Here is a 15,688-nt window from a genome sequence, read left to right as displayed (position 1 = left end):
CAACTAGTTAGAAAAAAACAGCAATGCTCTATTAGTACATCTAAAAAGGCAACACTTTACAATAATGCACACAGGGCTTAACAGTGCCCGCTAATTTTTTTTTATCAGTGCTAATAAGACATTTGCGTTTTAAATCAGTAATAACACGTTATAATGCATTAGCCTACTTAAAGACTTTTTGGGTTGCCAGGTTGGGAGCTCATGTTTAATTGATATGAGAGAGTCTTCATAGACATTCTCTCAGAAACCACGTGACCGACCAGTGTACAAATAATAAGACCTGGAAATGTGTGTAATGCATTCTGAAAAGTTGATTTTTACATGGTAGCAACAGAAACAACAATTACAATGGTTAAGTTTAAGGTTAAGTTTAGGGTTAGAGGGGCGTCTGGGTAGCATACCGGTCTATTCCATTGCCTACCAACATGGGGATCGCTGGTTCGAATCCCTGTGTTACCTCCAGCTTGGTCAGGCGTCCCTATAGACACAATTGGCTGTGTCTGCAGGTGGGAAGCCGGATGTGGGTATGTGTCCTGGTCACTGCACTAGCGCCTCCTCTGGCTGGTCGGGGCGCCTGTTTGGGGGGGAGGGGGAACTGGGGGGAAAAGCGTGAACCTCCCACGCGCTATGTCCCCCTGGTGAAACTGCTCAGTGTCAGGTGAAAGGAAGTGGCTGGCGACTCCACATGTATCGGAGGAGACATGTGGTAGTCTGCAGCCCTCTCCGGATTGGCAGAGGGGGTGGAGCAGTAACCGGGACGGCTCGGAAGAGTGGGGTAATTGGCCGGGTACAATTGGAGAGAAAAAGTGGGAAAAAATCCAAATAAAAAAATAAATAAAGTTTAGGGTTAGGCAGGGGTTAAGGTTAAGGTTAGGTAGGAGTCAGTAATTTGGCTAGCTTCACCCAATCATGTGGTTGAGAGAATGGAGACTTTCTCACACTGATAAAATGTGGGCCCCCAACCTGACAACCCAAAAAGTATTTTTATTAATGCGTTATAACCTGTTATTACTGATTTATAACACAATGGTAAATTAGTGAGCATTGCTAGTCATAAGTAATCCCTTCTAAAGCCTTTGTGGAGTATGGTGGCTTACAGGGTGCGACCCTGTGCATCTTTCAACAGAGAGGCATGTCTGTCTACAGATGGCGGCCCTGGACAGGGGTGAGGACGGCGTCATCGGGTGGGTTTGTTTTGTTGGTCTCAGTGACACAGAGGGGGATGAGGTTCCGGGTTGGAGTCTGAACATGTCCCGCGTGGCTAAATGCGGAACAGGAAGCATTATCTGGACACCCTGTGTAACAGATACGGGGGTGAGCTATATATAGAGCCCGTTGAGAAAGTCACTTCAGAGCAGCGGCGTGGTCTGCCAGCCGAAGGGGCGGTGCACCGTCTTTCATCAAAAACAGTCCCCCCCCCCCAACCAAACCCAGCCATTTTGTAGACCAGATTTCACTGACGACAGCTGTTGTTGGGAGGGGAACAGCCTTGCAGGACAGTCAGCTTAGTTCACGGCACCGTGTTTCATTGGTGGCCGTACCGTTCAGTTACCTGGAATGAACCATGACCTGTTCAAGAATCAGGTCTTAACAAATGTCAAGATACACACACGTAAAGTGTTTGATTACAAAACCGTAGAAATCTGTTTTTGAAAAAGTCTGCGACTTGAAATCAGTCAGGGTCTCATGATGACTATGAACATTCAGTTATCCGTAATGGCTCTTTTTCATGCCAGAAATTATCTTTCATAGACTACACTTCACTAATTCTACAAAAGACGGGCGTCCGGGTAACATGGCGGTTTATTCCGTTGCCTACCAAAATGGGAATCGGCGGTTCGAATCCCCGTGTTAAGCTCCGGCCTGGTCGGGCGTCCCTACAGACACAATTGGCTGTGCCTGCGGGTGGGACGCCGGATGTGGGTATGTGTCCTGGTCACTGCACTAGCGCCTCCTCTGGTCGACTGGGGCGCCTGTTCGGGGGGAAGGGGAACTGGAGAGAATAGCGTGATCCTCCCACGCGCTACGTCCCCCTGGTGAAACTCCTCACTGTTGGGTGAAAAGAAGCGGCTGGCTACGCCACATGTATCGGAGGAGGCATGTGGTAGTCTGCAGCCCTCCCCAGATCAGCAGAGGGGGTAGAGCAGTGACCGGGATGGCTCGGAAGAGAGGGGTAATTGGCCAAATGCAATTGACAATTGGGGAGAAAAGGGGGTGGGGGGGGTACAAAACAAAAAACAAAAACAAAACAATGATTTGCTATCAACCGGTGCAATAACACCACCTACTGCTATTATACCAGTACTTCCTTAGATTCTTTTAAGGAGTGCCACAAGTTTAGAAAAATATTTCTAAAAATCACATCTCCTCAGTTAAATGCAGAGTTCTGATTTAAGTCCATATTTCTAATGCCTTCCCGTCCCAGTTTGTCCTGTAACGCTTGTCTTTGTGTGGGAAGATGGCGGCGCGAACTCGTGTTTGTGGCGGCCTAACCCAGTGCCGACCATGCAGTGCCTTTGTCGGCGTCTGCGTCTAAGTTTGTGTCTTCGTGTGAAGTTTTTTTTTATTTTTATTTTTTGATGGCTGGGAGAGCTGGTGTTGGATCGGCTGAGAGAGCTGATGGCCCTTTCCGGAGCTGTACCCGAGAGAAAACACCGAGGCGGTCTGGCCGTGGTCAACTGTGCAGTATTTTTGTCTGTGTCTGCGTCGTCATGTGGAGTGCGGGGAGGTGTGTCGAGGGTGTCTGGCTGGGAGAGCTTGGTCTGCTTCATCCGATGGGCCCAGGAACCACGGCCCCTGCCTGGAGCTGCACCTGGGGAGGAAACGCCGTGGGCGGTCTGGCAGGGCGTGGAGGCGGGGCGGGCTAAGCTAACTGCTAGCCCATGCAGAACGGCACTTCCTACAGTCATCCTGGCAGGCAGGAGTTCGTTCTCTGGACAGAGGAATTTTTTCGGGCTGCATTGCAGGGTGGACTGTGTTGTTACCTGTTTGTTTTTGTTTTTTGTTTGTTTTTTGCTTTCTTCTCTCTGTTTTTCATGTTTTTGGTGGTGTCGTTTTTGGGAAATTTTGGATGTGCGTTTTTTGTGTTGAACTGCTGTGGGCTGGCGGGAACAAAATTTCATTTCTTTGTGTATGCAAGTACGTATAAGAAATGACAATAAATTGTTCCTGATTCCTGATTTGTCACCTTCTCGGTACACGTTTCATCGGCATTTTAGAAGTATGGATGAATGTCAACACTGCTCCGGACATCCACTCAGCTCATCCACTCACATGCTATTATATTACATACGTTTCTTTTAGCTATAAGGTTAGAAAAAATGGTTATGTTCAGGTATCAGATTAGAGCTGCAGCCTGACCTTTCACCTCTGACTGGTGTAAACCGCGGTTCCACTCACCTCCACCAGGTTGATGACATGCAGGAGGAGCTCGTGGGCGTCCTGCTGGCGGTTGGAGCAGAACTCCGGGTGTCCTTTACTGACCAGGGCCTTGAACATCCGGGGAGAGATGCCCTTCTGCTGCTGCTGGAATGAGAAGATTGCGCGTCACACACACTTGCTGTGCACGACCACTCGCCTGCCTCAGAGGAAAAGTATAAAGACAAGACGCTGGGCCACCAGCGAATATCAGGGACACAGCAGATACGGGGGTTGGACAGCTGGCCTACCGGCGATGCCAGGCTGCAATCTGCTTCTCTGTTTTTTTGAAAATGGCCACAACGAGAGATGGGCGTTTGATGTTGGCTACATGTACTCCTGGAGGGGAGGTGCAACAAGAAAAACAGGAGCAGTCTCCATTACCACTATGGTGTGAGCGCTACAGAAAAACCAGTCCGGGTGTACGTATGAATTTAGTGTTGTGCTACACCGCTTACAAAGCCTTGATGACTAGATTTGATCTACTGGTTTTTACATGATAGCCCTCTTGGAGGGGCATAATGGATTACATCTCAGTTGTTTTGTCCAACGGCATGACAGTAATAGTCTAAATACCTTGTCAGCGTGTGTTGTCATATCCTTTCTTACCTAGCATATATTGTATTTATACGTGTATGTGTGCGTGTCTAAATGCTTGCATTTCTCCCTCCTTTTTGACTTGCTCTCAAGCATGCAGACATGTCTGTATGCTTAATCTGCTGCAGCAAATTAAATTGCATTTAACGCACAAAATGTGACACATAAACTCTGATTGACAGCTATGGAAAAGATGCATTTGTGCATCTCTAGCAAAACGGGCCGGTGTGTTTGGCCCTGCAGCTTTCTGCTCTGAGTAGCTTTCATGAAAGAAGAAGCAAAGAACTCTCAGATCAAACGTGTGAAAGCAGAGACCCTCTCCGCCGAAGACATATGACCTTGTCAGGTTTGATGTTCAGGCTTCAACAGACAAGACCTCTGGCCTTGAAGTTGAGATGTTACTTGTGAAAGAATAAAAAAAATATCCTCTGTGTTGAACTCGTCTGTAAAGAATCCACATCTCGTGCTGCGCTCCAAGCATCTCCCACCTCTCAGGGCGGCTGGAGGTCAAAATACAAAACCAACAACAGCAGAGACCAAAATCAAAACCATGTTGCTCATTTCTTCTCATAGGTGCAATGCTCCTGTTAAAGGGGCCTCAAGGGGTCTTCACAGCTGGCAACCTGCTGCTGTGACAGGGGTTTCTAACTCGGCAAAATGTCATCGGACATCCTGCAAACTTTATTTGTCTTGGGTCAAATCAATTGTGCTTGTGTAAGATGCACCTTGTAATGTTGAAAATGTTCCTGCTGGGTGTCCGGGTAGCATAGCGGTCTATTTCATTGCCTACCAACACAGGGATCGCTGGTTTGAATCCCTGTGTTACCTCCAGCTTGGCCAGGTGTCCCTACAGACAAGACTGGCCGTGTCTGCGGGTGGGAAGCTGGATGTGGATGTGAGTATGTGTTCTGGTCACTGCACTAGTGCCTCCTCTGGTCAGTCGGGGTGACTGTTCGGGAGGGAGGGGGAACTGGGGGGAATGGCGTGATCCTCCCACGAGCTACGTCCCCCTCCTCACTGTCAGGTGAGCTTGGTCGGCCGTCCCTGCAGACACGATTGGCCGTGTCTGCGGATGGGAAGCCGGCTGTGGGTATGTGTCCTGGTCGCTGCACTAGCGCCTCCTCTGGTCGGTCGGGGTGAACTGGGGGGAATAGCGTGATCCTCCCACGTGCTATGTGGGAAACTCCTCACTGTCAGGTGAAAAGAAGCGGCTGGTGACTCCAGATGTATCGGAGGAGGCATGTGATAGTCTGCAGCCCTCCCCGGATCGGCAGAGGGGGTGAAGCAGGGACCGGGATGGCTCAGCAGAGTGGGGTAATTGGCCGGATACAATTGGGGGGAAAATTTCGCTCAATGGGATGACGACTGGTCTGAAAAGACATAAATGAAACATGTGCAGCATTGCCTGGTTATGAACTGGACGCAATCTGCTATCACATGTCGCCCCCCCCCCATCCTCCTCTGAACCCAGCCATGACACCCAGCTGTCATTCCGCCTCCATACGTCTCCCCCGTATGGAGGAAGTGCTGGATCAAAATCCTTCCCTAGCAATTACTATGGTCAGTAAGACCTAAAGGAAGCCTGGGGCTGCCTCAGCGGAGGCTGGGTCCCATTAGGCCTTAATGGATTTACTGGTTTACTTATCTGGCAGTTGGGAGCTATGCGGGGACGATTTTATATGTTGCACCCACTGAGGTGACGCCCCGGAGACACTTCTGCAGATCAGCTGTCAAATACAAGCAAGGGCTGAGTAAAAGCGTCCTGGTGTATTAAAATACCAAAGGCATTATGGGAATTGGAGGACAAGCACATCAGCAGAGCTGCGCCTGGAGTCGAGTTCCTAAGAAACCTCATCCGTACGCCCGGCAGCCACAAACCATTTTTAAGGCTGCGTTTTAAAAAGTCGCACAACAAAAACATTTGGGGGGAATCCCAAACAGCTTTTTTTCTCTATCAGCTCATCTGCAGCTAACACAGCAAAGTAAACAAGCTGTAATGTCAAATAAATAAATAAATAAAACAAAATGCATTCTAGGAAGACTAAAAACATCATAAAAAAGGGTTTAAACAGCAAATTAAGCTCTTCCATCACGTTCCCCTGTGTCCTGTCAAATGAGTCTTGGTATTTGCATGCTTCGGTCGGTTACGGACCCAGACGGGGAGCTGGACATACCCAGTTTAATACCTTGTATTCTTCTTTCATCACCTGTTCAATGAGCTCACATTTCACGGGCGGTTTGGAGTACTGGCCTGACAGCAGTCCGTGACCCAGTTTAGCCCTGCAGAACGAGAGGAAAGCATAACCAAGGCCACATCACATCACTCTTTCTTTTCATTTTTCAGTTGTTGCTTTACAGTTTTGGTCTATCTTTAAATGGGTGGTGATTCAAATCCTCTTTTTCCTGTTTTGCACTAATGCCTTGCATGGTACAGCTGAATATTGTACCTTTTGGAGTTACGTATACCGGGTACAATACTGCACCCTGTCCTGCAAGTCCCTGTACAGACCTCTACCTTCTGTACCTGCAGGAGTACAGTTATGTATGCTGTACCTGTGACGGCGCATCTGTGCAAAATGTACAGTTATGTACAATTATGTCTCTGTGTACAAAAACACATCTCATCTTGTTCTGATGCTGAGTGTGTCCCAACTCCAAACCACACTGACGTGTCTTCCCTTGTCAGAGGAGACATCTGAGAAGTGGTTGTTGAAAAGAACAGGGATGGAGACTGTGACAAAAATAATTTTCTTCTTTTTTAAAAAAAAAAATCTTTGTTGTTCCCCATGTAAGAACGAAAGTGTTGGTTTGCTACTCTTGTAAACAACTCAGTTGGTTTGCACTGAGAGGTTTTGTTAAATAACGACCGTGCCAGTTAAAAACATGATCAGGTGACGCTGTGCCTTGCTCATAGGACACTCTGACCTGACCACTAATATCATGACTGGCCCAATTAGGACTTTTCTCGCTTTTCATATTGGACGGAATATGAACATGTTGAAAATGTGTTCATATTGCAGCTGACCAATGTGGCTGTAACACGACCTGTCTGTCTGCTAGTAACACATTGACTTAGCAAACAATCACCAGGTAGAGTTGGTCAGTGTATGGATATGATATCATATCATATATCATGATGGTATATCATGATATCAATATATCTATACAATAGCTATATGATGTCATAATAGATATATCATATCATGATATGACATCTTATCATGGTTTATCATATCATACATCATGATATCATGATATATCATGATATCATGATATTGTGGCGGACACTAGGGGCTATGTCTCTCACCCAGCAGGGCTGTGAGCTGGGGGCGTGGTTTACGTTCCCAGGCTCTCTGGTGCAAGGTTGTTCCTGTTTCAGTTTGGTTTTGGAGCTGAGGAATAAAGTTCAAACTCGCCTTCGTCTCCTGTGTTTTTCCGCATCCTGCCACAATATATGATATCTTATGATATATCATGTCTTAATATCATATCATATGTATATCATAATATCATATGATGATGATATATCATGATATCATCATATCATGAGATCTAGTATATAGGGATAATGGTTGTGGCAACATGGTGATATAACTTAAATGTTGTCATTCCCTGGTCTTAATGGCTGCATTACAGTAAAGCGAGACACTTTTCTGAACTTAAGCTACTGTTTTAGTGTAATGAACAATGAATGTCTCCACCTGCTTGGTCATCATATCCACATTACTAATGATCATTTATCAGTGTTTCCTACTGTGTAAATATGTTATAGAAGAACAAATAGTTATCGCCAAAATATTATTTTCTGTCAATTTATTGACTTCGATCATAAAGTTAAACCATATAATAAGTGGGATAACTCAAGGTGGTCTTCTATCAAAAAATGACCTTCACCCGAATATTTTTTATCGCAGTCATAATTTGATTGCTAGTTTGTTTCACTTAATAGCTCACAGATTTACCTACGAGTCCTATTTATTTACATACAAGTCCTATTATTAGAGGCATATTAAAGACAAGATGGTTGTTTATGAGTATATGCTTACATGTCAGTATATGTTTATGCTTGTATCACCCTTCTATGGTTATTCTAAAGCCATCTTGATATTGAAGAAGCTCATAATGAGCTGACTCGTTGATGCTGGACGGCCACAGAGATAAATGTTTACACAAAACCGTGAGGCCATAGGTGAACGCCCTCAAAGGTCGGCGTGTTTCGACATGGCATTATGTAATGTGGGAGTCACTCACATTTGTGTGGCAAAGTCCTGGGTGGGGTCGAGGGGTGAGTAGTCATAGATCCTCTGGAGATTGCCCACATACCTAGACATCCAAACCACATGTCAGACTTGGACACTGCACATGGGAGGCCACATGCCAAGAAAACCCTCATGGAAAAACACAGGGACATGCTGACAAGACACCACCACGCTCAGGTGCAGCGGTGTCTTGTCAGCACGCCGAGGGTTCCAAATTTTTTATTAGGAACCGGTCGTCTGAGTTCATGATAATCCAGCGGTACATTTTAGTTTTCCTATCCAGAGCTGCTCACAGTGAAGGGTTCTGGTGTGGAGACGAGGGTCTGGGGATGAAAGGTGTCGTACATCATCTTGTATTCTCGCTGCATGTGAAGCCCTCTGAGGCTGTACATGTGGACCGTTTCCCACGAAATGTTCTCTCAGCGAGCACTGGTGTGACCAGACATACAACAGCAAATATCCTATCTGCCATACTCTGCAAATACACATTCTCACACCTACATGCAAACAACCTCTGTTGTGTCTTTACCCTTTATATCTTTCCTTTTAAATTCATATTTTGAAATTACCTTACATTTTATCTTTTTCTTTGGTGAAAATTTTATTGTCGAGAAATACCACTAACAGGAGTTTTGTTGTTCACTGTGTGAACCTGCTACACATTACAAATGTACTTGCCACCATAGTCACTTGGGGTGTAACGAGTCAATTAAAGAGCGATTCGATTCCGTTTTTACAGGCAACGAATCGATGCATCGGAATATCCTGTTTGAGTACAAAATCCATCCAATTACCCCACTCTTTCGAGCCGTCCCGGTCGCTGCTCCACCCCCTCTGCCAATCCGGGGAGGGCTGCAGACTACCACATGCCTCGTCCGATACATGTGGAGTCACCAGCCACTTCTTTTCACCTGACAGTGAGGAGTTTCACCAGGGGGACGTAGCGCGTGGGAGGATCACGCTACCCCCCCCCCCCAGTTCCTCCTACCCCTCGAACAGGCGCCCCGACCGACCAGAGGAGGTGCTAGTGCAGCGACCAGGACACATACCCACATCCGGCTTCCCACCCACAGACAAGGCCAGTTGTGTCTGTAGGGATGCCTGACCAGGCCGGAGGTAACATGGGGATTTGAACTGGTGATCCCCATGTTGGTAGGCAACGGAATAGACTGCCACGCTACCCGGACACCCCTGGCCAGCCATTTTAATTTACGTAATATTACCCCATCAATCCTGCGAGCCGGTAACATTTGGTTGCATATCCATTTATCGACGTGTTTATTTAAAAACCTATGGCCAGCCTATTCACAAACGTACCAACATGTGTACCCCCCCCCCCCCCCCCGGTGTGGTGTCGTACTCACATCCTTTGAAACTCGGGGATGCTGAAGAGGACTTGCATGACGGTGCCCAGGTAGCAGCTGTTGCCCAGGTTTTTCATGCCTGTGTAACCTGAGCCATACACCACCTTCAGCTTCATGCCGGACTCCTGGATCACCTCCCACTCGCTGACCCGCGGTCGTGCGTTGTTGTCTGTGTGGTGCCCGTTCTCCATCTGGGGAAGGAGGAGAGAGGAGAGGCTGGGTATGAAGCCTCAACTTCACCGGGTACAAACAAACAACCTCTGTGATACATATCCTATTGCATATGGGATGAATGAGCATTCTCCATTTCCCAGGAGTCACTGCAAAAGTCAATACAGTCTTAGTTTTGTACTTGCAAATAGAAGCATTTTATTTAATTTATTTATTTTTGTTCCCCTTTTTCTCCCCAACTGTATCCGGCCAATTACCCCACTCTTCCAAGCCGTCCCGGTCACTGCTCCACCCCCTCTGCTGATCTGGGGACGGTTGCGGACTACCAAGTCTCCTCCAATACATGTGGAGTCGCCAGCCGCTTCTTTTCACCTGACAGTGAGGAGTTTCGCCAGGGGGGACATAGCATGTGGGAGGATCACGCTATTCCCCCCAGTTCCCCCTCCCCCATGAACAGGTGCCCCGACCAACCAGAGGAGGCGCTAGTACAGCGACCAGGACACATACCCACATCCGATTTCCCACCCGCAGACACGGCCAATTATGTCTGTAGGGACGCCCAACCAACCCGGAGATAACACTGGGATTTGAACCGGCGATCCCTGTGTTAATAGGCAACAGAATAGACCACCACGCCACCCGGATGCCAATAGAGACAGTTTAGTCTTGGGATTACTTTTAGTTGCAGGCAGATGAAGCAAGTGAATTGGTGAAAAGCAAAATCAGTTTATTCACACACACACACACACACACACACACACACACACACACACACACACACACACACACACACACACACACACACACACACACACACACACAAATCCTCTTACCCTCTGTTGCATCTGTAGCATGTCTATTCCAAAGTGTGATAAGTGCTCTGATATGTGAGGGTCCAGCACGGCTTCTTCCTCCTCAAATGAGTACACATCTGTTGGAGGATCAAACCAAAAACAATCATCGGCCCACTAGTTTTGACAACAGGTTTATGTCGACCATCGGTAAAGAAGAAGATACTGTATAATACTTCTCAGCAAGTACATCATACAGCAGACACAATCTATACATCATTTATAACCAAGTCCCACCTCCACCATGCTGCCTGTTCCTCATATCCTCCTTTTAATCAGTTAACAACGAGATGATTTCTCACCCACAACAAAACTTCATCCTCAGCAATGAAATTAAAGGAATGGAGCTTTATCAAAATGCCACAAATTAAACCATCAGTTCTTTATTTTAACATTGGTCTTTCATATATGAAATTATGGAGAAATCGAAACAGTGCCAAAATAATTTCCCCAAAACTGCATTTGAAAAACTCCCAATATCACAACAATACTGAAATTATTGTAATCCATTCCAGCTACTTATTGATTCCATACCAGTTATTCTGTTTAACACTGACAAGTGGTAAAAAACGAAAACTATGTAATCTGACTGTCCCACAGCGAGAGGGGCACATACTGGGGTTGAACTGGGATGAAGTTTGGGTACCATCATATCCTGACACTACATTTTTTTATGTAAATTCCAGTTTCCACAATTTCTTTCCATTAAGAAGTCATTACTCTATCCATCTGAAACGTAATGATGATGTGCTGATTCTGTTGGACTGATAGTCAATATTCCAGTAGAACAGTAGTGGGGTTTCCATCAGGCCAGGTATACAAATATTATACATACATACATACATACATACATACATACACTACCGTTCAAAAGTTTGGGATCACCCAAACAATTTCGTGTTTTCCATGAAAAGTCACACTTATTCACCACCATATGTTGTGAAATGAATAGAAAATAGAGTCAAGACATTGACAAGGTTAGAAATAATGATTTGTATTTGAAATAAGATTTTTTTTACATCAAACTTTGCTTTCGTCAAAGAATCCTCCATTTGCAGCAATTACAGCATTGCAGACCTTTGGCATTCTAGCTGTTAATTTGTTGAGGTAATCTGGAGAAATTGCACCCCACGCTTCCAGAAGCAGCTCCCACAAGTTGGATTGGTTGGATGGGCACTTCTTTGAGCAGATTGAGTTTCTGGAGCATCACATTTGTGGGGTCAATTAAACGCTCAAAATGGCCAGAAAAAGAGAACTTTCATCTGAAACTCGACAGTCTATTCTTGTTCTTAGAAATGAAGGCTATTCCATGCGAGAAATTGCTAAGAAATTGAAGATTTCCTACACCGGTGTGTACTACTCCCTTCAGAGGACAGCACAAACAGGCTCTAACAGGTACTATTTAATGAAGATGCCAGTTGGGGACCTGTGAGGCGTCTGTTTCTCAAACTAGAGACTCTAATGTACTTATCTTCTTGCTCAGTTGTGCAACGCGGCCTCCCACTTCTTTTTCTACTCTGGTTAGAGCCTGTTTGTGCTGTCCTCTGAAGGGAGTAGTACACACCGGTGTAGGAAATCTTCAATTTCTTAGCAATTTCTCGCATGGAATAGCCTTCATTTCTAAGAACAAGAATAGACTGTCGAGTTTCAGATGAAAGTTCTCTTTTTCTGGCCATTTTGAGCGTTTAATTGACCCCACAAATGTGATGCTCCAGAAACTCAATCTGCTCAAAGAAGTGCCCATCCAACCAATCCAACTTGTGGGAGCTGCTTCTGGAAGCGTGGGGTGCAATTTCTCCAGATTACCTCAACAAATTAACAGCTAGAATGCCAAAGGTCTGCAATGCTGTAATTGCTGCAAATGAAGGATTCTTTGACGAAAGCAAAGTTTGATGTAAAAAAAATCTTATTTCAAATACAAATCATTATTTCTAACCTTGTCAATGTCTTGACTCTATTTTCTATTCATTTCACAACATATGGTGGTGAATAAGTGTGACTTTTCATGGAAAACACAAAATTGTTTGGGTGATCCCAAACTTTTGAACGGTAGTGTACATACATACATACATACATACATACATACATACATACATACATACATACATACATACATACATACTAGTATGTATGTATGTATCTCTATGTGTGTGTGTGTATATATAGTATATCACAAAATAGTTTTTATATATCTTATATTATATATATGATCACAAAATAGTTTTTATATATTTATATTACATTATATATATATATTATTACATTATGTGATATATGTCACATATATAAACAACATAATATATATTATTATATATTATTAATATATAATGATATAATGTAAGATACATAAAACTGTTTTGTGTGTGTATACGTATATATACTCCGCTCCTCATTTGTTGAGCACTTTTATCAACACCATTGACAGTTTAAAAACAAAAACGCTATTTAAATATATATATAAATATAAATATATATCACAAAATAGTTTTTATGCTCCATTGGGGTGGTTTTTGCCTTCATTGATAAATAGATCATGCACTAAATGGAAACGCATTAAAAAGTGAAATGCGAACAGAATTTAATCACGTGATCATCTGTCTCTTCATTCTAACTAGTCCATCTTTCTCATGGCTCTTCAAGTATGGACACATGACATAGGACACATCAAACTATGTTCAGGGTTTTATTCGCTCAAACAGATCTGATGGAAACGAAACCAATTCACACTTTATTATTTGTCAGTTTCGAAAAATTCAGTTAAAATTTATTTGACTGGGCGACCAGGTAACATAGCGGTCTATTCCGTTGCCTACCAACATGGGAATCACCGGTTCAAATCCCTGTATTACCTCCGGCTTGGTCGGGCGTCCCTACAGACACAATTGGCCATGTCTGCAGATGGGAAGCCGGATGCGGGTATGTGTCCTGGTCGCTGCACTAGCGCCTCCTCTGGTCAGTTGGGGCACATGTTCGGGGGTGAGGGGGAACTGGGGGGAATAGTGTGAGCCTCCCATGCGCTACGTCCCCCTGGTGAAACTCCTCACTGTCAGGTGAAAAGAAGTGGCTGGCGACTCCACATGTATCGGAGGAGACATGCGGTAGTCTGCAGCCCTCCCTGGATCAGCAGAGGGGGTGGAGCAACAACCGGGACAGCTTGGAGGAGTGGGGTAATTTGCCAAGTACAATTGGGGGGAAAAAAGGGGAAAAATCTGCAAAAAAAAGTAATGATTTGACTATCTGTACGGGGTTTGAATGTTCTCTCTTCTTCTCTCTTGTTCATTAAATGAGTGACTGCGTGTGTGTGTGTGTGTGTGTGTGTGTGTGTGTGTGTGTGTGTGTGTGCGCCCTCTACGATGGACTGTTGACGTGTCCAGGAAGTCTCACTGTCTTCTACACACATCACCCACATTGCTTGCTGCGACAGACTGCAGTTCCTACTTAATGCTGAAATGGATCAGGCCGGTGAGGACAGTGAACGGTGAATAGGTGAATGTGGCTTACCTGCACCATCGGGGGTGATGGTGTCCAGCTTGACAGCAAGGGGGAAGTTGGTCTGTCTGTAGTGGTCCAGGGCGTGACCGTTTCCCCCGCTCCCGTCGAAGAACCACTTCCCGCAGAGCACAGCGCCGTCTGTCAGGTTCAGCCACAGGTTTTCCCGCATCTCGCATTTCTGACACTTCCACCCGCTGACAGGAAAGAGACACATATAGGCTCTCAATATCTGTTCATTTCCACATTCAGTCACACCAAGACTACGTTTAGACCGCCTGGTGCAAGAGACCCAATTCTGAATTTTTGCTCTGATACACAGATCGGATATGTGTTTATAACAGTGTAGCCAGGGTCCGCGGTGGTGTAGCGGTCTAAGCATCGGCTTTGTGTCGATGCAGTTGCCCACTGGGGACCGGGGTTCGCGCCCCAGTCTCGTCAGATCCGACTATGGCCGGCCTCGATGAAGCAGCAATAATTGGCAACACTGTCTTCGGGAGGGGGGCGGAGTCGGCTTGTGTTCGTCACATGAATGCATCTCTGGGTGTGTTAGAAAAAGCAGTGGTTCAGCCTGGAAAGTGGCGAGGCGTCTCCTTCGAGACTGCTAGCCGGAGAGAGGCAGTTGGCGAACGCATGTAGTACGAGGGTGGGTGTTTGAACTAAAATAGGGATTGATTGGCCACTAAATTGGGAGAAAAAGGGAAAAATCAGAAATAAAAATTTAGGATAATGGTGTAGCCAGTAAAAAAAGCACATGAAATTGGATATTTTTCAGATCTGATTTTGACCACATTCATACGTGGAAATAAATCAGATAGGAGTCTGACACCCGCCAATGCAACGCTCAAGACCTGCAGTGTGAACATAGCCAAGGACTCATGGAGGAAGTAAAGAACTTGACAGACACCTCTCAGGCATACTGAAAGCAGGTTTTGATCATAGACCAGGGCGAGGTGAGGGCAACTGCATTGACAATGAATTGATAACACATTTGTTTTCCAAACAAAACACTGTTACTGCAGACATAAATGAGAAATTTCACAGTAAATGTAGTCAGATGTGATGGCATGAAATCAATCTGTTTGTAATTTGGTGTCGAAAAGCATGCTGTAGTGCCACAACATAAACGTGGTCAAGACCATTTACTATTTATTTGCTAAACCAGTCAAAATAGTATGAAAAATCACTGCAACATGCCACCATCAACGGTTATGACAAGCCACCTGTCATCACCGTTGCCATGTAATTAATGTGTACAAAATATGTTATATGAATAAAGTGTGATGGATTGATCAGGAATCAGGAATATCTATTTCATTTCATGTACTTGCATACATGAAATGAAATGAAACATCGTTTCCCCCAGCCCACAGCAGTGCAACACAAACATAAAAACACATATCCAAAACCTACAAGAACACATATATCCAAACTACAAAAAAAAGAATACAAAAATACAAAAACTTCAAAACTACAAAAACACATATACAACATATCCACACACACACAAAAAAAAATAATTTCACTGTCCAAGAGAGCG

The 15,688-nt window shown here is 45.0% G+C and overlaps 1 protein-coding gene across 1 annotated transcript in view; it reads right to left on the bottom strand.

Annotated features, from left to right (window-relative positions):
• Positions 1 to 15,688, bottom strand: part of usp13 (ubiquitin specific peptidase 13) — a 68,576-nt gene that overhangs the window by 36,988 nt on the left and 15,900 nt on the right. Inside the window, exons 6-11 of the mRNA XM_056277126.1 lie at positions 14,161 to 14,345; positions 10,642 to 10,739; positions 9,638 to 9,828; positions 8,266 to 8,337; positions 6,189 to 6,294; positions 3,400 to 3,525 (exon numbers count right to left, since the gene is read on the bottom strand). Of these exons, the coding sequence (XP_056133101.1) occupies positions 3,400 to 3,525; positions 6,189 to 6,294; positions 8,266 to 8,337; positions 9,638 to 9,828; positions 10,642 to 10,739; positions 14,161 to 14,345 (778 nt within the window). The remainder of the gene's footprint in view (positions 1 to 3,399; positions 3,526 to 6,188; positions 6,295 to 8,265; positions 8,338 to 9,637; positions 9,829 to 10,641; positions 10,740 to 14,160; positions 14,346 to 15,688) is intronic.

Source organism: Lampris incognitus, chromosome 3 (assembly GCF_029633865.1).
Source record: "Lampris incognitus isolate fLamInc1 chromosome 3, fLamInc1.hap2, whole genome shotgun sequence".
Classification (NCBI taxonomy): Eukaryota; Metazoa; Chordata; class Actinopteri; order Lampriformes; family Lampridae; genus Lampris; species Lampris incognitus.
This window is presented reverse-complemented; position numbering and strand designations above follow the sequence as displayed.